This window comes from Sceloporus occidentalis, unplaced genomic scaffold (assembly GCF_023333645.1).
Source record: "Sceloporus occidentalis isolate IW3139 unplaced genomic scaffold, rSceOcc1.0.p SCAF_4, whole genome shotgun sequence".
Taxonomy (NCBI): Eukaryota; Metazoa; Chordata; class Lepidosauria; order Squamata; family Phrynosomatidae; genus Sceloporus; species Sceloporus occidentalis.
The window spans coordinates 162,384,319-162,406,985 of record NW_028316984.1 but is presented as its reverse complement, the minus strand read 5'-3'; the positions used below and the strand labels follow the sequence as shown (position 1 = coordinate 162,406,985).

General features: G+C 43.8%; 3 protein-coding genes across 8 annotated transcripts in view; 1 reads left to right on the top strand and 2 right to left on the bottom strand.

Annotated features, from left to right (window-relative positions):
- The window catches only part of COQ6 (coenzyme Q6, monooxygenase), a 14,973-nt gene extending 12,516 nt beyond the window's left edge, over nt 1-2,457 (bottom strand). Inside the window, exon 1 of the mRNA XM_089522168.1 lies at nt 2,244-2,457. Coding sequence (XP_089378294.1) covers nt 2,244-2,418 — 175 coding nt within the window. The 5' untranslated portion in view covers nt 2,419-2,457. The remainder of the gene's footprint in view (nt 1-2,243) is intronic.
- FAM161B (FAM161 centrosomal protein B) lies at nt 2,389-18,105 on the top strand. Its single transcript, XM_089522166.1, has 9 exons — nt 2,389-2,438; nt 5,091-5,413; nt 5,670-6,223; nt 7,906-8,228; nt 10,983-11,110; nt 11,656-11,823; nt 12,555-12,654; nt 13,136-13,269; nt 14,528-18,105. Exons 1-9 carry the CDS (start codon nt 2,427-2,429, stop codon nt 14,610-14,612), a joined length of 1,827 nt encoding a protein of 608 aa, XP_089378292.1. The 5' UTR covers nt 2,389-2,426; the 3' UTR covers nt 14,613-18,105.
- The window catches only part of ZNF410 (zinc finger protein 410), a 16,878-nt gene continuing 12,301 nt past the window's right edge, over nt 18,091-22,667 (bottom strand). For 2 of the 6 annotated variants that reach the window (XM_089522172.1, XM_089522174.1), the window contains 2 exons: nt 21,597-21,732; nt 18,091-18,751 (listed from right to left, as the gene is read on the bottom strand). In XM_089522172.1, coding sequence (XP_089378298.1) covers nt 21,605-21,732 — 128 coding nt within the window. In that variant the 3' untranslated portion in view covers nt 18,091-18,751; nt 21,597-21,604. Of the gene's footprint in view, nt 18,752-21,596; nt 21,733-22,316; nt 22,494-22,667 lie in introns of those variants that run through there. The other 4 variants (XM_089522169.1, XM_089522170.1, XM_089522173.1 and 1 more) reach the window with 4 other exon arrangements.

The window sequence follows — 22,667 nt, the reverse complement described above, 5'->3', positions numbered from 1 at the left end:
TTCAACAACCAGCAGCAAGGCATGGACCACCGCTTTTAGCGCTGTTCAAAGGTTTTACTGCCAGTTATGAGGACTTAGCAGAGAGCAGTGCAGTTTAGTGGTTAGAGCGATGTCTTGGTTGGCCAAGTAAACTGGCTGAGTGCCCTTGGGCAAGTCACACTCTCTCAGCCCCAGAAGATCCCATGACAGGTTCGCCTGAGGGTCGCCATCAGTCAGAAAGGACCAGTGTTGCCAATTTCGCGACTTTCACGCGAAAACGGGGACTTTTCAGAGCTTTTCGTGTGATTTTCGCGCCTGGCTCTTTTTCAGTGCCTTTTCGGTGACTTTGGCCCATTTCAGCTCCAGCCTGAGACTGCTGCAGAGCAACCAACCCTTTGGAGTGTAACAGTTTTCAGCCAATCAGAGAGAGGGCTGGAGAAAAAACTCTCTCTCTCTCTCTCTCTCTCAATGACTCCCTCTGAGAGAGCGAGGACGGAGAAAGAGCAAACCAACCAACCAAACAACAGTTTTCAGCCAATCAGGCATTCAGGCTCCAGGGGAAAGCAAAGTGGCTGCTGTGTGATCATGTGAATGTGATGTCCCTGAGAGTGTGTGTGTTAGTGATTAAATATGCCTCTGAGCATGGGCAGAGCACCTGGTAAGTTGGCATCCCTGCCCTGTCTTCCCAGAATTTTGTTTTGTGGCTCTCTTTTCGTTCCCTTTTCCATTGCCATCCATACTGCAGAAATAATCCAGTTTGGCACTGCTTCTAACTGCAAGGCTCCCTGCGATGATGGGATTCTGGGCAGAACAAACCACCAAGCCCAGAATTTCATGCATGGAGCCCTGGCTGCCGGTAAAAGCAGTGTCTTAACATGTCACAAGAAACTACAATTCCCAGGATTCCCTGGTTTGACAAGGGAATTGCCTCCACGCTTCCAGATCACAGCCCCAGAGAATGAGTCTACAGGATATCAGTGTTACCAATTTAAGTCCACTTCTTCAGCTGCATTTGGATTTAATAATAATAATAATAATAATGGTGATGATGATAGAGAGATCTTGTAGCACCTTTGAGTCTCACTGGAAAAAAAGTTGGCAGCATGAGCTTTCCTAGACTTAAGCGTATTTCCTCACATGCATGGGAATTGTAGTTCATTGTGGCACCAGAGCTCTCTCACAAAACTACAATTCCCAGGGTTCCCTAGCACTGAGCCAGGGCAGTTAAAGCAGTCTCAAACTGGATTATTTGTGCAGTATGGATTGGACCTTGAGCATTTTTAATAACGAAGGTCCAAAACACTGCAGAAATAATCCAGTTTGTGACAGGTTTAACTCTCCTGGCTCAGTGCTAGGGAATCCTGGGAATTGTAGTTCGTTGTGGCACCAGAGCTCTTTCTCACAAAACTACACTTCCCAGGGTTCCCTAGCACTGAGCCAGGGCAGTTAAAGCAGTCTCAAACTGGATTATTTCTGCAGTGTGTCTTGGACCCAACTCAGGCTGCATCTTCACTCCAGACTCCAGAGACAATTCCCAGGATTCCATAGCACTGAGCCAGGGCACCTAAAGTGGTCTTGAACTGGATTATTTCTGCAGTGTGTCTTGGACCTAACTCAGGCTGCATCTTCACTCCAGAGACAACCCAGTTTCATACCATTTTTACTGCCATGGCCATGGCCCAGTGCTATGAAATCCTGGGAATTGTAGTTTGTTGTCACACCAGAATTTGCTGAGAGAGAAGGTTAAATGTCTCCGAAAACTAGAATTCCCAGGATTCCCTAGCACTGAGCCATGGCAATTAAAAGGGTGTCAAACTGGATTTATTTCTGCAGTGCGGTTGCAGCCGAACACATTTCTATTTGGCACAAAGCTTCCTGAACCCCCTTCATGTCAAAATAAATATCTTAAAAGGCCTGAAAGATTCTTTGTTTGGCTCAATGGTGATTTTGAGGGTTGAAATAAGTTACAGTTATTTTTATTCAATTATGTTTACGTTTATTTGCAAAGCATCCGCCATTTGAACATTACGGGAATCTTCCGGGGATTGTGGCTGGATATTCCGTGGGATCTGGGGGGATTCAGCGGGTTTTGGACAAACATTTCCGGGAATTATCTTTGAGGCTTATTGGCAGCACTGGAAAGGGCCTGAAGGCACACAACAACAGCCACCACCACAAGGGCCTTGCTGCCAGGACGAGGGAAAGGCGTAACGAGAGCAAGGCGCACCGTTTCAAACGAGGGCTCCGACCCACCCGCCGCCTACCCAGCGCCGCCGCCATGGCGGTCCCGACCAGGCCGCCCCCGGCCACCACCACGTCGTACACCGCCGTCGAGCCGCTGAGCCTCGCTGAGCCCCTCCAGGACGGAGCTCCGAGGGAGCCGCCAGGGAGACGCAGCCTCTTCCGACAGCCGCGGCTGGGCGACAACAACGCCGCCATGTTTGCGGATGTCACCCACGGTAAGAACCGGAAGTGACATCCCCACCAACGCTTCCTAGACCGTCGCCACGATTGTCCCCTAACCTGTGCCCTTTAAGAGACTTTGGACTTCAGCTCCCAGAATCCCATCCCATTGGCCAACGTGGCTGAGGCTTCTGGGAGCTGAAGTCCAAAATCTGTTAAAGGGCCCAGTTTGGGAGACCCGCCGAAAACAGGAAATGACATCACCAACACCTTGGCAACGAAGAGCGGACAACAGATCCCGACCAATGAGAGTCAGGCGTTCGGACAGAGAAGGCGGAACCGTGTGCTCATTGGTCGCCGTGGGAGACTATCAAAAAGGGAGCGCGGCTATTGGTCGGCGTTCTGAGGAGCTTGTAAGGTTGCGGTGGCCGAGGGCTATGAGGAGGAGAGCGGTACTCGAGGAAGGAACGAGGATGACGGTGGCGGAGCTTCAGGGTGCAGCGGGCGGGGATGAAGCCGGAGCGGGGCTCTCGGAGGAGGCGGCGGCGGCGGCGGCGGCGGCGGCGGCGGCACGGGTGCGGAGCTTCGCCCGGGAGGCGCCGGGGGCTGCTTCCGCTGGGTTTTATTAAGGCCGCTTGGTTTTCCATGAGGAGTTTGCAGATGGCTCCAGATTAAGGGGAGGCACTAAAACAAAGGACAGCCCTTTCCCATAAGGAGGCATTGGAGGATACTCGCCCTGATAGGAATAACTGGGCCAGTGTTCAGTGTCTCCCTTTGGGCGAGGATTCTCCAATGGTTCCCTATGGGCGAGTGTGAGTTCTCTATGGACAAGGGCTGCCCTTGGTTTTAGTGTGTCCTCAGATGAGGATCTCTCTTTTTCTGATACAATTACCAGCTTGGTAGATGAAGGGAATGCTGTGGATATAGTATATCTTGATTTCAGTAAGGCCTTTGACAAGGTTTCCCATGGCGTTCTTGCAAAAAAGCTTGTAAATTGTGGGCTAGACAAAGGAACTGTTACATAGATTTGTAATTGGTTGACCGGACGAACCCAAAAGGTGCTCAACAATGGCACCTTTTCATGCTGGAGAGAAGTGACCAGTGGGGTCCCACAGGGCTCTGTCCTGGGCCCAGTGCTATTCAACATCTTTATCAATGACTTGGATGACAGAATTGCGGGCATACTTATTGAATTTGCAGATGACACCAAATTAGGGGGAATAGCTAATACTCCAGAGGACAGGATCAAGATTCAAAATGACCTGAATAGACTAGAAAGCTGGGCCAAAGCTAACAAAATGAAATTCAACACAGAGAAATGTAAGGAACTGCACTTAGGGCGGAAAAATAAAATGCACAGATATAGGATGGGGGACACCTGGCTGAATGAAACTACGTGTGAAAGGGATCTAGGAGTCCAAGTAGACCACAAGTTGAACATGAGTGAACAGTGTGATGCGGCAGCTAAAAAGGCCAATGCTATTTTAGGCTGCATCAATAGAAGTATAGTGTCTAGATCAAGAGAAGTAATAGTGCCACTGTATTCTGCTTTGGTCAATCCCCACCTGGAATATTGTGTCCAGTTCTGGGCACCACAATTCAGAAAGGACATTGAGAAACTGGAGCGTGTCCAGAAGAGGGCAACTATAATGGTGAAGGGTCTGGAAACCATGCCTTATGAGGAGAGACTTAGGAAGCTAGGTATGTTTAGCCTGGAGAAGAAAGGATTAAGAGGTGATATAGCACTATGTAAATATTTGAGGATGGAGCAAGATTGTTTTTTGCTGCTTCAAAGAATAGGATCCAGTGGAATGGATGCAAGCTCCAGGAAAAGAGATTCCACCTCAACATTAGGAGGAACTTCCTGACAGTAAGGGCTGTTCGACGGTGGAACACACTCCTTCCTTGGAGTGTAGTGGAGTCTCCTTCCTAAGAAGACTTTAAACAGAGACTGGAGGGCCGTCTGTCACATATGCTTTGACTGAGAGTTCCTGCATGGCAGAATAGGGTTGGACTGGATGGCCTTTGTGGTCTCTTCCAACTCTATGGTTCTCTTATCCACACTGCAGAAATAATCCAGTTTGACACCACTTTAACTGCCATTGCTCAGTGGTGTGGAATCCTGGGAACTATGGTTTGTTGTGGCACCAGAATTCTCTTACAGAAAAGATATGTCTCCCCAAATTATAATTCCCAGGATTCCATAGTATTGTGCTACCGCAGTCGCAGTAGTGTCAGATTGGATTATTTCTGCAGTGTGGATGCAAGCTAAGATGTTTTAATAATAGTATTGGTAGACTCATGGTTACTTTAAATATTTTAAACACATTTTTCTAAAATAAAAAAATGCCTGAAAGCATCACATAACAACTAAAAACCACAATGACAACCAAAAACAATAGAAACAGGATAGCCATAATCTAAAACTACTCTTCATCCCAAATAACATTCACTGTTATGCAGCCCAGTGCTTACATGCATTTGGTAATTAATCTTATTGAGTTCAGGGTTTCACTTGCAAGTAGCTGTGCATGAATAGAAATTCAAGGGGTTAGCATATCTAGTCAGATCAGCTTGTTGAAAAATAATAATCCATGATCAAAATTGAAACATTTGGTGGAGAAGTTATTATATTTGAAACAAACATTTATTTTGAAAAACCTTTTTCTGTGTTTGATGTCTTTGTCTTGTTATTCTGATTGGTGCAGGCTTTTCCAGTTAAAGGACAGTCAAATTCCGAATCAGATGTAGAAGAGGTCAGTAATGTGAGTCTGCCTAACAGAAGTAAACTGATGGATTTCCTCCAGTCGGATGAGGACACATTAGCTTCTTCGAGTTCTGATAAGGGGTTTTATGACACACTTCAGACCATGAAAAGCAAAAATAGACAGTATTTGCTAGAACTAGGTCTTATGTACCAGACAAAACTGGAGAACATCCACAAATTATCCAAGGAAGAGAAGGAACTGGAAGACTTTTTCCAGGACAATGGAAGACTGATGTTGTCAACAAAGTACCATGAAGCTTTAAGGTAAGATGTAACACAGTGACTTGTTTTTTTCCCCTGTAGGAATAGCAGGAGATTCTATTGGGGATATAAATGTAAAATCTATAACAATGTTTCCCCTAACATTACAGCTTATAAAATAATACAGTATGCTTAAAAATCTTCCTTAGTATGCAAGTGTCTACGAAAGATATACAAAATTATTTAATTTATTCAGAGTTAAACATTCTCAGATATGATCTTTCACTTTCCTTTTGTGCCCTTTGTACCTTATACTCAGGTCTGGGAACATAAGAAGGTTCAACTCTTTGACTGACCTCACTTTAGATAGCTCAGACGACGAGCATAATCATTATTTACCTCCACAGTCTTTTTCAAAACCATTGAGTACCTCAGCTACTTGGATCTCCTCCATCACAATCCCTCAGCCCTTCAAAATGACATTGCGAGAAGCTCGCAAAAAGTCTCAGTTGTTAAAATCACACACACTGCTTGAACTTGAGACAACCACATATAAAAAACAGAGCCAAGAAGAAGCCGAATGCCAGAAACAGTTCAGGGCCCAACCTGTGCCTGCACACATCTATTTGCCTCTCTACCAGGAAATCATGGAAAAGAATGAAATGCGTAGACAAGTGGAAACACAGAAGAGAAGGGAGCTGCTCCTTTCAATGCAAAAACCCTTCAGCTTTCAGGAAAAAGAAGAAAAGAGAAAGGCGGCCATCCGCCAAAAGCTTCTGGACATAATGGGTTCTGCTAACAAAACAGCACCAAAAGTCATGAAGAAGATCCCCAGGTCCACTTTTGAACCAATGTTTGGGGATAAACTTAAAGGTAAAGAATTTAATGTATATTCTAGAGAAAGATTCATGTCTGACTTTGTTAACCACATCTAGTGGCAGGTGTTAGTATTGTATTCTTCCTCTGTGGGAGAAGCTAACTGCTACACTTATTCAGTATTGATCAGAACAGTGCAAAGGAAGAAAAAGAACTATTATTATTATTTATGGTATTTATACCCTGCCCTTCAGCCCTAATGGCTATCAGAGCGGCTTACAATTATTATTTTTAATTAGATGGTTCCCTAGCCCCACTACAAAATAATTTCCTAATGTAAGAGTAAGTATGATGAAGCAGAGGAATGAGCAATAGCCAGATTCTTGATTGACCAACAAGCAAATTGATTACCATTTGCATTTGACTCTCAGCCTCCAGGTGAAGGTAATGCCAAACTGCCTCTGAACAAATCTTGCCTAGAAAACCCCATGATAGGTTCACCTTAGGGTTGCCATAAATCTTTTGTCTTTCATCATCTATGCAGTCAAAGGCTTTGGTATACTCTATAAAGCATGTGCTGATTTTCTTTTGGAACTCCCTCCATTAGCCATTGTATATTTGCAATGTGATCTCTGGTGCCTCTTCCTTTCCTGAACCCTGCTTGAACCTCTGGGATTTCTCTCTCCATGTATGGTTGGACCTTATGCTGCAGAATTTTGATCATGATTTTGCTTGCATGGGAGATTAGTGCTATGGTTCTATAGTTTCTGTATTCTCTTGTGTCTCCTTTTTTGTGGATGAGGATGTATATTGAACGCTTCCAATTTGCTGGCCATCGTTTTGTTTTCCATATTTGTTGACATATGCTGGTTATCACTAGAGTTGGCTCTGTCAATGTGGATTGCAACAGTTTTATTGGAATTTCATCTGTTCCTGGAGTCTTGTTTTTTGTCATTTCCTTTATTGCAGCTTCCACCTCAGTTTTTAGAATTTGGGGTTCATTTTCATATGGCTCTTCGTTCAATGTGTCCTTCATGTTGTCATCTCTTTTATATAACTCTTCTGTGTATTGCATCCATCATCTTTTTATTCCTTCCTGGTCTTGAATTATGTTATTTTTATTGTTGTAGAGCATCCCGGTCCTTGGTTTGAACTTTTCTTTGATTTCTTGAATCTTGTGGAATAGGTCTCTTGTTCTTCTCTTTCTGTTGTTGTCATCTATTTCTTTACATTTGTCGTAGTAGTAGTCTTTGCACACTAGCCATTGTACTGTTGCATTCATGGTTCTTAGTTTATTCCGGTTCTTAGTATATTCCTATCTCCTTTTTGTTTTGTTTCTCTTCTTTACTTTATTCCTTGTAGCGTTTTATCTGTCATCCTGGGATTCTTCACTTTCCTTTTGTCTGTTGGAAGTGTCTTTATGCAGCGTAGGTGATAACAAAAGCCAAGTCAAGGTAACAATTGCAAAAAAGGGACATAAACACAAACTTGCCAAGTTGAGGGAATGTGATGATCATGATGCATTTTAGATTTTGAGTTTTTGTTCTTGTTTCTCAGACAGCCATAAACTTGCCTTAATTATTATTATTTTTTCATTTAGGAAGTAAATGTTTCATTAGTACTATTTACAATATATTTAAAGATCTCTAGTGTTCCAGTTTTTTTTTACTGTGACATCAGCTTAATTTACATACTTTCTTCCCAGCCTGAGTGTTTATTGCTTTTGCTTTTAATCCCAGAAGCTGAACTTCTAAGAAAAATCCGTATCCAAATGAGAGCCAAGGATTTACTGGAAAGCTCCTGGGCACCTACAGAGCTTGGCAATAGACAAAGACAGAAACAATACCAAATTGCCACCAAAAACAGGGAACAAAAACTGAGCTTTCTACAGGAGAATTTCAGTTTTAAACCAAGAATTAACACATCAGTGCCTGACTTTAAAGGACTTTACTGGGCTTTCCAAAGAGATGCACTAAGCAAACGAGAAATCAAAGAAGCAACCCATAATAAACCATTCCAACTGAGAACATCTAATCTCCACTGCAAACATCAGGAGATGATGGTAAAAGGAATAATTTTAACCTCCTTATTTACCCTACTTCATGTTTACAGTGCAAAAATTTTGGACAGTGTTAGTCCTTACTGGGAGCAAAAAGTGTTGTGGAATAAGAGGAACGAATAGACACTAGTGACACTTCTGTTAAAATATAATTGCTTTCTTTGGTGGCACAATGGTTAAATGCCGTTACTGCAGCCACTCAGCCACAAGTGACCAGCCAGGGGCTCAGGTTCAACTCAGTCTGGCATCCTTTCGTGGTCACTAAAATGAGTACCCAGCTTGTTAGGGACAATTAGTTTACACATTGTAATCTGCTTAGGGCAGGGGTCGGCAACCTCCAGCCCGCGGGCCGGATGCGGCCTGCGGAGGCATGGCGGCCGGCCCCTGCCTCCTGTTGCCGCCGCCGCAGCGGCCGCCCGTCGCGGCTTTTCGCCGCTCTTGGCGCCGCCATTTTGGGTGAAAAAATGGCGGCGCCCAGAGCGGCCTCTGGGGCTATGGGTGCCGCCATTTTGCTGCCCAAAATGGCAGCGCCCAGAGCGGTGAAAAGCCGCGATGGGCGGCTGCGGCGGCAGCAGCGGCGGGCCTTTAAGAGGCCCGCTGCTGTCTCTGGGGCCCTCCAGCAGGGCTCCGGGGGCGGCAGGGGGCCTCTGGGGGGCCCGCTGCCGTCCCTGGGGCCCTCCAGGAGGGCTCCGGGGGCGGCAGGGGGCCACTGGGGGGGCCCGCTGCCGTCCCTGGGGCCCTCCAGGAGGGATCCGACGGCGGCAGGGGGCCTCTGGGGGGTCTGCTGCCGTCCCTGGGGCCCTCCAGGAGGGCTCCGAGGGCGGCAGTGGGTCTCTGGGGGGCCTGCTGCCGTCCCTGGGGCCCTCCAGGAGGGCTCCGAGGGCGGCAGGGGGCCTCTGGGGGACCCTTTGCAGTCCCTGGGGCTCTCCAGGAGGGCTCCGAGGGCGGCAGGGGGTCTCTGGGGGACCCTTTGCAGTCCCTGGGGCCCTCCAGGAGGGCTCCGAGGGCGGCAGGGGGCCTCTGGGGGGCCCTTTGCCATCCCTGGGGCCCTCCAGGAGGGCTCTGAGGGCGGCAGGGGGCCTCTGGGGGGCCTGCTGCCGTCCCTGGGGCCCTCCAGTAGGGCTCCGAGGGCGGCAGGGGGCCTCTGGGGGGCCTGCTACCATCCCTGGGGCCCTCCAGGAGGGCTCCGAGGGTGGCAGGGGGCCTCTGGGGGGCCCTTTGCCATCGCTGGGGCCCTCCAGGAGGGCTCCGACGGCGGCAGGGGGCCTCTGGGAGGCCCGGTGCCGTCGCTGGGGCCCTCCAGGGGGCCCTCCAGCGCTGGTGGCCCCCACCAGCTTTTTTGTCGGTCTCTGACGGGGCCTGGGGCCCCGTCGGGCCAGCAAAGATGGGGAGGCCTGGCCCCTGGAGGGTGGAAGCTCTGCCCCCAGCACGCAGCCCCGCCCCGGAGGGTGGAAGCTCCACCCCTGGCACACGGCCCCGCCCCGGATGGTGGAAGCTCCACCCCTCGCACGTGGCCCCGCCCCGGAGGGTTGAAGCTCCACCCCCGGCTTCGGCCCCCCAGTCGCCTGAGGGACACCAACCCGGCCCCCGGCTCAAAAAGGTTGCCTACCCCTGGCTTAGGGAGTGCTTAAGTGTATTGATAAGCGGTATAGAAATTGCTATTGCTGTTCTTTTGGAAGAAGTACCATAAATATGAAGGAAGCAAGGGACATATTGCTAACATTGGAGTAAAATCCTAAAATGGGGATGGGGAGGTCAAGATAGAAGAGATGCCACTTCTAAGCTTTGCAACTCACATTGGCCAGAACAGAAGGTGAGAAGAATGGCCATTTCCAAATGTTTCCCCCTTCCGCTGCCTCCAGTGGAAGAAATCTTTCAGAACTTGGGTAAATTACTCTTTTAACAGCTCCCCAAATTCCTTAGCTAAAATAGCTACTAGAGGCTTCATCCTGCATAGAGGTGACTACTAGGGATTCACAAGGGTTCTGTCCTGGGTCCATTGGTCAACATTTTCATAAGTGACTTAGATGATGGAATAGAGGGCATTCTTACCATTTTGCAGAAGACATCAAATTGAGAGGGGTAGTTAATACCTCAGAGGACAAGAGCAGAATTCAGAATGATCTTAACATATTGGATTGCTGAGCCAAAACTAACAAAATGAAATTCAGCAGGAATAAATGTAAGGTACTATATCTGGACAAGAAAACTGAAATAAACAAATTTCAGGTGACACTTGTTTTGAAAGTGGTACATGTGAAACGATCTAGGGGTCGTAGTGGACCACTAGCTAAACATGAATCCTGAGTGTGATATGGCAGCCAAAAACCCAATGCAGTTCTAGACTATATCAGTAGAAGCATAGTACTGACAAAAGCAAAGTTCCCTGCCCTCCTTCCCTTGACAACCTCTTGAAAATGCTACACAGATTTATTCCCCCCAGATTGGGTGAAAGCTCCTTCTGTATGCAGATCTCTGCTCACAGAAGGTGCCTCCATCTGATTTTCAAGGATTCATCTTCTCCATAAACACAGTTTATCCAGTTCAGCATGTTCTCCAACAGTCTGGGCTAACTTTTGGGGGGATGTGGAGGGAAAAGGAGGCAGGAAAGACCTTTACTAGCCCAACTATACATACCTAAATCTGGAGCTAGTGTGCATGGGGTTGCAAACACACACACACAAATATGAGAGTGAGAGTGACTATACAAGTAAACATAGTGTAAAAAGTGTTTTTAAAAATCAGCATTGCTTTCAGGAAGTGCAGCAACCTTTCAAGGCACCAGTAAAAAGAAGTCGGTCTTTGATCTGTCTTTCATCCCTCTCCTCCAATACACTTCCAGTATATATAACAGATGCAGTGAGAAAGAGGGAATCTGCTATTAGGTGAGTAATAATATTCATGATTATATCCATGAACAATTCTAGGTAATATGCTCAAGATTTTATGCCATTTCATAAGAAATAAGCTCAGTTAAATTTAGAGCTTATTTCTTATGAAATGGCATAAATTCTTCTAGGTAACAACCTCTAATATCAGATTCTGAGTTGGACCTAGACAAAGTAAAGTGGGGAAGTAAGTAGAAAGCTGACCAGGATGAAATGTTCTGGTCAGTTTGGGATTGGCTTCACCTTTCAGTTCCAGGTCATCATATAAAATAGGCTGTAACCTATTTTTAGGTACATGGCAAGGGGGTGGACTGGATCGCCCTTGTGGTCTTCCAGCTCTATGATTCTATAAAGTTTGAGATCCTCAAATTTGACTTGAGGTGCCATCAGCCAAACTTCTTTCTCTTACTGAAGACTAATACATCTTTGCATTATTCACATACTTTGTTTCATCTAGAAAACTTGTCTGACCCTTCATTGATTTCTAGTTTTGGGTGATTTCATTTTGGTTAAATGTGTTTTGTTCTCCACATCCTTAATAGACTTCTCCAAGAGGATAAAAAATACAAGGAGAATGAAGGGTTTCGCTGGGCTGAGCTGCAGAGAAAGAAATGTCAAGTTATGCGTAAGTCTGTGAATTCCCGAGCAAAAGCCATGGATCCCCATACAAGCTTGGAGGAGATGCACAAAGAAAAGCTGAAACAGAACTGGTCAGTATTCTGATTGGATTTGGTAACACATTATTGGAACAAAGCTGTAATTTAGTAAAGGGTTATTGCATAATGTACATATGGAAAACAATAACTTTAAAAAAGGATTAGAGAAAGGATAATGAGCACAGTAGCAAGTAGCAAGGTTTTGGCACTCATAGCCTCTTGAGTTAAGCCAAACATTAAGGCATTCTTAATGTTTACAATGTTCCATATATGTTATGCAACACAACTAAAACTGAAATTGCTGAAATTTGGCCACAACCATGTAAAAATAAAAATCAGATCTGTTAGAGAAAAGCATACTGATCATCTACTGGTAGCCATAACTGCTGGCTCCAATGCCATTGAAGTAGTCAAGCACCGTAGAACATTCCTTTCCAGTTTAGACTAAAGCCCAGAGTGGATGCTCTGTCCCATTGACATCAGACCCAACAGCCACCATTGGTTGCTGGGAAGAAGGCTCCAGATTCCTTTCAGACACTACCCTCTCTCTTCCAGATGAGGTAGTCACACTATTGTTGGTTTTAAAACAAAAAATATATAACTGCAAGTCTACAGCTAACTTCTGTACTTCTGCAGCAGAACATCTACATGTGGCAACATACTTCTCTGGGCAGATGGCTATTACTGAATGTGTCCAGTCACAGGCAGTTAAGAGTGCATTATGGAATTAGTGAAATCATGCACAATCGAGACAGTTTCTAATACTAAGAACACTCTTATTTCAGGCAGAGTGACCAAAAAAGAATGAAAGAGTATAAAAAAGAACTAGACGAGATGAAGATGCGAGTGAAAAATCGACCGTATCTGTTTGAACAGATCACAAAGGTAACTATTTTTTGAATTAGTGATCAAAAAAAGAAATGCTAGCAAAAACCTGGTGAAAGAATATGAAGCAAAGGACTGTGTTTTATTCACAGATTAACCATACTATAGTCTGTAAAACAAGGCTGGGAATCATGTAGCCCTTGAAATGGTGTTTGACTGGCACTCCCTTCAGCCCAAGCCAGCATAGCTACTGGTGAGGAATGCTGGAAGTTGCAGTCAAAAAATATCTAGGATTGCATGATTCTCATGCCTGATGTAAAGGTAGGAAAATAGGATTGAACACTAAGGAACAGGGTGTTTTCCATTTAATCAAAAACATATGAGTTTGATATATTTGCTGCATTTCCTCAAATGTACAGTTTAAAACACACACTTCTATAATTAAGATGAATATCCACCTGCCTTCCTAGTTTAGAAAATACTTTGAATTATTCCTTAAGGGAAGAGGGTCTGTTAAAATGTTTCACTTTTGATTCTGTAGCATGGTGCTCGGCAGGGAGCACAGAAGGCCTTTCGAGAAACCTTGCAGCAGTTTGGGTTGGATGAAGAATTTGTAAGAAATAAAGGGAGAGAAACCACTGACCCAGTAACAAAGGAGAAGTCTGCAACACAAATGTATGTAAAGGACACAGAATACATATATGCTGAAAATAAAACCAATTACATACAGAGCAATTATAAATCCTGCCAAAGACTGGATGTTGTGAAATTGCTAATTTACCCATGAAAATACATTTCCAATCTCTGTTATACCTGTGGAAAGCTCTGCAGACGTTGATGTACCACAGCATAGGGTGTTCTTGGGTGTTTTAAGAACATTGTCTTGAATGCATAGGAACCCAAGTCCCTAATTTCTCCCAATCTAGGTGCGGTACACATGGTGCTAAAGCGCCATGTTGGTGCCGTACTAGGGTTAAGGGAACATGCAGCAACCGCACGGTCCCTAACCCTAGTACAGTGCGTGCCGTAACAATGGCAGCGCCCCGTATATATGGACACCATCACTGTGACGTGATGGATGCATAGCGTCTGCACGTTGCACCACATCTGTGATGTCACGAGTGCACCATTGGCACACTTGCGACGTCCGCCCTGCAGGGCAAAAAGAACCTGCTTTTCGTGGGTTCTTTTTCCTCCACAGGGAAGTCTGTACCACACCATAGTTCCAGAGCTATGGCAGTCTAGAGCAGTGATTCCCAAACTCTGACCTTCCAGGCCTTTTTTAGACTTCAGCTCCCAGAATTCCAGTCCATTGGCCAAGATGGCCGAGGCTTCTGGGAGCTGAAGTCCAAAACACTTGGTAGGAGCAGAGTTTGGGAATCACTGGTCTAGAGCTATAAACGGGCGAATGAGACACTAACTAGACCACCCTGAAATGACTGCTGTGGCTGTAGTGAAGTCTTAGGAAGCTGCATCTCCTCCACTACAGAATCTTTTCTTGCCATGATTTTAGGATTGCTCTGCAGGCTGTGTGTGTACTGTAATTATTTGTTTGGCCATAAAATTCACTGGCTGATCTTAGTTGAGTAACACTATCCCCAAAAATACCTTGTAGGGTTGTTGAGAGGGCATGATGGAAGCTACATATGTACGATCTTTAGAAACTGGAGGGGAATTGAAATATGATCAGCAGTATTGCAGCTATGACTTATTTCAGTGGAGGTAGAATTCAAAAACATAGTCATGTTAGTCTGCATCAGTATGCAAAGGGATCTTGGAGCTCCTCTGAGTCTAAGAAAGATGTTGGTAGTGTAAGCTTTTGTAGACTAAGTCTATTTCATCAGATGCAGAACTACTTCAGTGTTCTTACTAACAAGAGGCAATGTCACCTTACACTCTGAAAATGTTTGAAATCATTGTTTTTAATCAACAGAATTCCTACATCAGACAAGGATACAGAAGTTGGTATCATAAAGGAACTGTCTCAAGAAGGACAGAGAAGACTAGAATTGAAGTAGGAATCTAGTGGATCATTCCATGCGCCTACAGCTCATTCTTTAATCAAATATAACAATTAGTTCATATTTAAGCAATATCTGCAGTGTAAAAAGCTGAAGCTAATTCCATATTTTATACATGTGTGATCATGCTATAGGTTTGCTAATTGAATGTGGTGCACTTTTAGGTAATTTTGCACTCCTGCTATGCTGACACAATCTCTAGTGTCTCTCACTCTGCTTGCTGAATTGCACATTGATGATACCCATACAGATACTTTTGATGCTAACTTAAAGGCTATGGTTCCTTGCTTCAGGGCAGAAAAGAGAAGTTACTAAAACAGCAGTCTTCTAGCTAGTTATTTTCTCTACAGATAAAAATATGTGGGAAACAGTGGGCTTTTCTCTCTCTCAGTGAATCACTTGTAGTATCTAGAAAAGGTGGCTAGAACAGTGCTTCTTAATCTATCTGATGTTGAGGGCTAGTGACGTTTTTTTCTCCACTATGCAAAGGATTGGTACCATATTTGTGCCCTTTGACTACAATTCTTTCTTTCTTGACTGGAAACTCCCCAGGTACCAGTAGCTAATGGTTCCTGGACCAACATTGGTCCACAAACCACCACTTAAATTCTCTATTCTCAACCTTCTGCAGGGCTAATAAAATATATATTTGCCCTAGCAACTGAGACTTTGCCATGCAAAACGCTATTCTAATTCTATGCAGCTTTTATTGGAAGTAAGATCCCTGCAGTTTAGCAGACTGTGGGTATGACAACAGACAAGTTAAAAATGTGCCTTTACTGCATGGAATCCTGTTGGTGCGCTACAGTAGCAATTGCACTTTTCCCAGAGTTTTACAGTGCTGGTGAGGAAAAACATACATATTTTGCTAGCTCCAAACAACTTATTTTTCCAGTGCCTTTGAAGGTATAGTGCCCCAAATGAATTCTGGACACTGTTTCATTTTCGCCCATGGAGCAATTCTCAGACTAGGGAAATGTATGACATATGCTTTTATTTGATCTTTATTAAATGAGCCCAAATATTTAAAAAACTGTGAACTTGAGGTTTTGAGACAATGCATTTGAAGGTCTTTATTCACCTAAGGATTCTCACTGAAGAGCTGCTACCATCAAATTTATCTAGGCCATATCAATAGTTCATCTGTCGTAATTTTGCAGACAGAGCTATGTAAACCTCAAACGGTTGACAATGCATCTAGTATCACAGAATTGGAAGAGACCACAAGGATTATCTAGTCCATTCTCTTGCCATGCAGGAACACACAATAAAAGCACTCCTGACAGATGGCCATCTAGCCTTTGTTTAGAAACCTTCAAAGAACGAAATGCCAACACTCTCTGAAGTAGCATGTTTTATTGTCAAACAGTGGATGATATATAGGATGATATGCCCTGAAGTCTGATCATTCCTATTTGTTTCAGATTGTTTTGCCCTCAAATAATATAATCCTAACAAATCTAGTTTAAAATTATGTTCTGATTTAATGCCCCTAAGCTATTCCTGTTCCATCTTTCACCCAGAGAGCCAGATGCCTGTAATTCTGTCCCTTCAGTTAAGAGTTAAGAGCCACTTCATGTACCACACGCCAGTAAATGCATGTTTGCTGCCACATATATATTCTTAAGTACAAAATTTAATCATACCATATTGTGTATGCTTACATGGAAATTTCAAATACTGCTTTCATGCTTTCATAAATTATTTTATGAAAAATTTCAACAGTAATTAGCACTAGTCCAAGGAATTATTTTTTGTGATAAAGAAAGGAAGTCAAAGATATTTTTGTATTAGAAAAAATCCACAAAATACGGCAATTATTTTTATTAAGATTTTTATTAGTGTCACAAAACACTGAGCAAGTTCTCCATGATTTCTAGGGAATAAGCCATTATTTGCCTCCATGTGTCAGCAGCATAACATCTGCATAGCACTTGGTACAATTTAACCCTTTTAAGCCTGTGATCTTTTCGTACACTTCCTTTTAAGGCTGTGGTTTAAGAGTAGTCCTCTCACCCATTTTGCCTAACAAAGAGTGCTAGAGAAGTCAGAAGGTTGCTCATTATTATGTGGCATTTGGTTAATCTTAAAATTCAAATGTAGAGTTTAGAACCTGGTTCCATTCTCCCTTTAATAAACTGAGATACATCTGGCCCTGTTGTTGTGGTGGTGGTGGTATGCCTTCAAGTCAATTTTTACTTACGGTGACCCTAAGGTATCATAGGGTTTTCTTGGTAGGTTTCTCCAGAGAGGGTTTGCCATGGCCATCCTCTGAGGCTAAGAGAGTGTGATTTGCTCAAGGTCACCCAGTGTTTTCTTATCCATGAGTGGGGGAATCTAACCCTGACCTCCAGAGTCAATAGGCCAACACTCAAACCTCTACACCACACTGGCTTTCCAAATAGTAAACATGCAAATACTAAAAACTAGAAAAAGTAACCATAGCTTTCAGTTATGGTTGGGAAACTATGGTTAATGTTTTCCAAACAACCCAAAATATCAAATCGTGATCTGAACTTGGCATCAATATTTTTCTCATTTTCACGCTATTATTCATTGTTCCCACTTGTGATGTAATGATAAAGTAATACGTATTCAGACTTTCTGGCCTGTTTGCACAAAACAGGAGCAAGATGACTCAGCTTAAGCAGAGGTGTAATTTTGTGAAGGAAAAATCAAATGTCATCTAAGCAATAAATAACGGCTTGAGTGTTGGACTAGGACACTGGGAGACTAGAATCCAAATCCACTTACCATGGAAATCATCTGGGTGACCTTAGGCAAATCACTCTCTGCCTCAGAGGAAGGCAAAGGCAAACCCCCTCTGAACAAATTTTTATCAAGAAAAACCCAAGATAGATCACTATATGTTAGAAACAATTTGAAGGTACAGAACAACAGATAAATTTGCCTTATGCCAAATAATATTTTATGCTCCTGATACCCACTATGTAAAATTCCAACAAATTGCAGTATGCATCATTTTTCTCTAGCATTTGTACCAAAATAAACTTTTAACTGTCCTCATACTGACTTAATAAACTTCTCATGGTATAAGAGAAACTTTAAATAGTAGTTTTGCTGGAACAGGAAGTCAGTTATTGCATTTTATTTGATACTGAAGCATTAGTGTCTCACCATATTCTTAAACGAACTGTTTTTAATAATACCATTCAAGTTTCCTTCAACAGCCAGGACAAGTAATTACTGCTCCCCTGCTCTTTTCTTCCTATGTTTTAAAGGTATTTAAAATCTAACAATTTATTAACCAGTAGCAACATCTCTTTCCTTCTCATTTGTTTGAATTTCTCTGTGCAGTTAATAAACATTTTAAATATAGTATTATACTAGTATTTTATAATACATTAACTGCACAAAGATACTAGCAGCTGATCTTTAGAAGTTAGGCACCCTGAGACTCTAAATAGGGTTATTTTGAGCCTTAACAAAAAATAAATGCACACTTAAGCACATCAGGAATTGAAGTATACAGTTTATTTACAATAAAAGAGCACAGAATAGTTTCTAACTATGATTGTTTTTAAATTAAAGCTAATAATTGGAAATTAAAATATTACAGCGCTAAGTGAGGATGTCTGAGACAATCCTCTGAATAACATCAGGTCTTCAGTTTGGAACAAAAGCAGCATTAGTGAAGGTATCCACATAAAGCAAGGGACATGGAAGTTCCAGCTCAAAGAGTACCACAGAACCACCCCAGTAACTCAGAAGCGACTTGGTGCAGAATTCACTACCATCTAAAGATACTCCTCCACGAAGAAGAAGAAAGTCAATACAATGCTGAGCTTAGGAGAGAAATAAAGTGGCTTGGGACTACTTATAAGAACATTAATGTCTGACCTTTTAACACCAGTTTTAATAGGAACACACCACTGTTCAGACTAGTAGAAGCTTCTGAATCCAACCTTCAGAAAACAGCATTTCCAGTGTTTGAAGTGAAACCGTATTTGAGGCCTTCAGTCAGAGTGGCCATGAGAAGTACATCAGAGGCACTGTACAAATCCTGGTAACTGCAGTACCAAATGGCTTTTTGGGAACACTACACAGGTCTGTCCTATAGCTTCATATTGTGTATTCCATATATCACAGACTTCCTCTTCCTTTTGTAATTCTTTCTGTTCAAAACAGAATACCAAATACTATAATTCCAACACTTTTTAGATGAAAGGCGTTAATAAACAAAATGTTTTGAAAATATGAAAAGTAAGAGGACAAGTCAGTCCACACAATGTTTCCAATTCTTCCAATGATAGTGTGGCAGCTTGGGAACAAGCCTTGTACTCCTTACTCCCTTTCTGTGCACAGTCCATAAAGTGCTTCCTGACTGAGATGAAACATAGTTCATGCATCCCAATATCAAAACAATCAAATTCTAGCGCAAAATCCAACACCAGTGCCAAAATTTCCTTTGCCTCCCAGTCTACAGTGCCACTTTAAAACCAGGTCCAGAAGATTTTCTAAAACACTGTGGGTTTTGGTTATACACTGAGGAGGGAAGATCACCCCTGGCCCCCTCCGCAGTTCACTGACTGAAGCTATTCCATCAGCCAATGAACCTTAGATTTTACTTCTGAACTGGAGGAGAAGGAAAATCAAATCTGATATTCGTTGTAGAAGAAATCTGACATTGAGTAACGAGAGGAAATTAAAGGCACCCAGATCCATCCAGTCATGAGAAGAGGAAAAAATAGTTGTTAGTGAAAAAAGAAGAGTGCAGAGCTATAACAAGTATATTTTGGACCAAGTCTTATGTTCATACAAGAGGTGGTGTGTGTGTGTGTGTTTGAAAACCTTTAAATTTCATTTTATCTTTCCCGTGAAATGCTCCAGTGCAGGGAAGGGAATCATGCAGCCCTTCAGATGTTGCTGAACTGCAACTCTCAACATTTCTCAGTGCTGGCTAGGGCTACTGGGAGTTGCAGGCCAACAACATTTGAAGGGTTAGGCGATTCGCATCCCTCCTCTAGCATAAGGCAAAATGATGTCTGCATACTGCACAGCATCATTAGAAGGAGTACTTTGCCTGTGCCAGATGACATGTATTGGCATTATCTCTTGAAAACAGCATGTCAATTGTGCCATCACCAGCATGTGGTATTGCAGGGTTACACTCAGTCATTATGCAGCTAATCGATGCATGGAGTGAAGATGCAACTCACTCTCAACCTAAACTCGACAGTAAATCAGGCTGTGATGTCTATGGCGGGATACAGACGGGCAAAAAGGGGTGTATTCATGACGTCATGAAGGTAGAGCCTTCAGACGGGCCTTACCTGAATGCCGCCATGAACACGCCCCCCGCACGCCCCAAGCGGGAAGAGGCGGCATTAAAAAGGTGCTGCTTTTCTCCGCTTCTTTTCCGTTTGATGCGCAGCTGCGCAGCTCCGTCTGTAAGCTGCTGCACCGGTACGTCAGAATTGCTACGCCGCTAATTTAAGTTGCCCATTTAAAAGCTCCGAGTCAGCTGCTTCGCATAATGAGTCGGGGTCCTGGAACATGCGCAGTTTGCAGTCAGGCTTTAATTGCAGCGTCAGCTGCCATGCAGGTGTGGAAGCTGCAGCACAGCTGCAGCGCATTTTAAGACTCGTAACCCTAACCCTAACCCTAACCCTAGAGCAACATGTACGCATGCGCTGCTTGGAAAGTTTGGACTTTAAAGTGAGCCCCTACACACATTCCTGTGCCATTTTCACCTAACAATAAAAACCGCTAAAACTGTAAATATTTACATATGTACAAGGGAAGTGATGGGGGATGGCAGGGGGACAGCGGTGGCAGTGGCGACAGCTGTGGCTGTGCATTGCAGATTCAGCAAGAGCGCGGGGACCAAAGGAGAGGAGGCATCTATGATGCTGGTGACACTGGCAAAGTGCAAGCGGACAAGGATGCCAACACCAGCTGATCACCAGCTGGCAGGAGACCACCATTGTTCTTGGGCAGAGCGGGGAAAAAAGTTTTAAAGGGGCTTGGGCACTTTAAATGTGCCCATAGGCTTTCTGCCGCCGCTGCTTAGCGCTGCAGCTGCGCAGCTGCGCATCCGCCAGCCGGCAAAGGAAAAAAAAAGCCCCGTTTTTGGCCGCCCGTGAGGAAGCTGCCTCTCTCTTTGCAGCATCCTCCGAGGCGGCGGTTTGGAAACTGTGGGTCAGAAATGGCCCCAGGTGAGGCGTCTTCACTGCCCCCCATGTGGAAGCCCCATCTCCTGAGCCACACCCCCGGGGCGGGCGGTCTGGAGGCTCCGTATTCAGCAGAATACACCTCGAAGACGTCTTCCCCTGCCCGTTTGTATCCCGCCTATGTAACAGTCAGACCAATCTGTATGCTACTGCAACTATGCCAGATCAAATCTTTGTCCTCAGTTTAATAAAACAAATAAAAATAATTTTGTATAGTAGACTATAGACTATTAATATTACTTTGAAAACCAGAATTTTATGCACAAATGTAGACTCTACTAACTTCACCAGTTTTTATTTCATACTTTAGAATTAACATGTTGGCGTTTTACAGACCGCCGCTTTGCAGCGGTCTGCCAGCGCTGCTCTTTGCTCCGCGAGGGAGTCGCAGCATACAAACCGCGCGACTCCCTCATGGAGCAAAAAAGAAGCTCCAAAATGGAGCTTCTTCCTGCGGCGCCGTTATGACATCGCAAGGCGCCCATGGCGCACCCGCGACGTCATAACCACCGCGCCCTGTCTGGACGCTATGCGTCCAAGACGTAAAAATGGTGGCGGCCATGTGGAACGGCCGCCGCCATTTGTCACGGACTGAGTCCGTGATAGGGAAAGGGGTGTCTAGAAGAGACCCCCTTTTTAAAAATGGGACGTCCTGAGGACGTCCGAAATGGCGGTCTATAACCCGCCCCTGTTATCTTGCACATCTTCAACAAGAAAAAAAAAAGTGAAGCTTTCCTGAAACTGGAATTATGCTTTACAAAACCAAATATAGTTCTTCTAGACCAACCTGTGAATCTACTGTAGCAAAGATGAGACCTCATAGGAGTGCCTTGATACTGACATGGGCATCAGATGATGAGATGGCAAAACCACATCGGACACAGAATGGAGAGAATTTGTTGTTGCTTCGGCAAGAACCTCTGCTATTAAGCAAAAGAATAAATTATACTTTGTTTAAAAAATGCCTTTTTTCCTCAAGGAACTTAAAAGACATTTGTTCAGGCTGAAACACATGCTATGTGGGTGTTTTAGAGTTATCCAACTTCCTCGTGTATTTCTAATCCAGAAAGAAAATGTACAGAATTACAGGATTACAGAAGAAACTCAAATTTCAGTCAATAAAATACAGACAATAAAATACATTGGCAAGAAGGGAAAAACCTTCCCCAACAAGGAAGTAACTACCTTTTAGACAGAAGATAAAGGATATCTGGTTTGGAAGAACAGAACAGACATGTAAACAAACTCATATTCCTTCCTCTCAGACCCTACCACTCCAGGTCAGATGCATACTGATAATAGCAATTTACATATTCATATCATGCCCCTCCAAAAGTATCTGGATACTAATATGAGTTTTTAAGGCAAGTTAGAAAATTATCTCTGACTTCCCCCTCCATTAACCCATTTCTAATATTAATTGAAGTGAACTAGTTTATATTCCATGAAACAGGCCAATTATTTCAAGCTTTTAGAAAGAGAACCCCTCCCATCCTCAGTTTCATACCTCAGGTAGGTCCTTTCTATTAAACAAACATTTTCTCACCCTCTTTTACACCAATAATTGATTCTGTGTCTGGCAGATGCAAGGATTCCACACCAAGGCTGGGAGGAGTACCTATTGACACCAGATTCTTGCTGTGCACCTCAGACTCTTCCAACAAACTACTGCCCATCAGCGATTCTGTTGCAAAAAGAAGATTCTGTGATTTTAACTGTTACTATGGCCTGCACCACTGCTTCAGCATCCACCAACGGCACAATATAAAGGCGTTCTCTCTACCTTACCAATCTAAATGTGAAAAATTGATTTTTCACTCATCCTTACTTAAAAGTGTCCCCTTTGGGGCATGGAAAT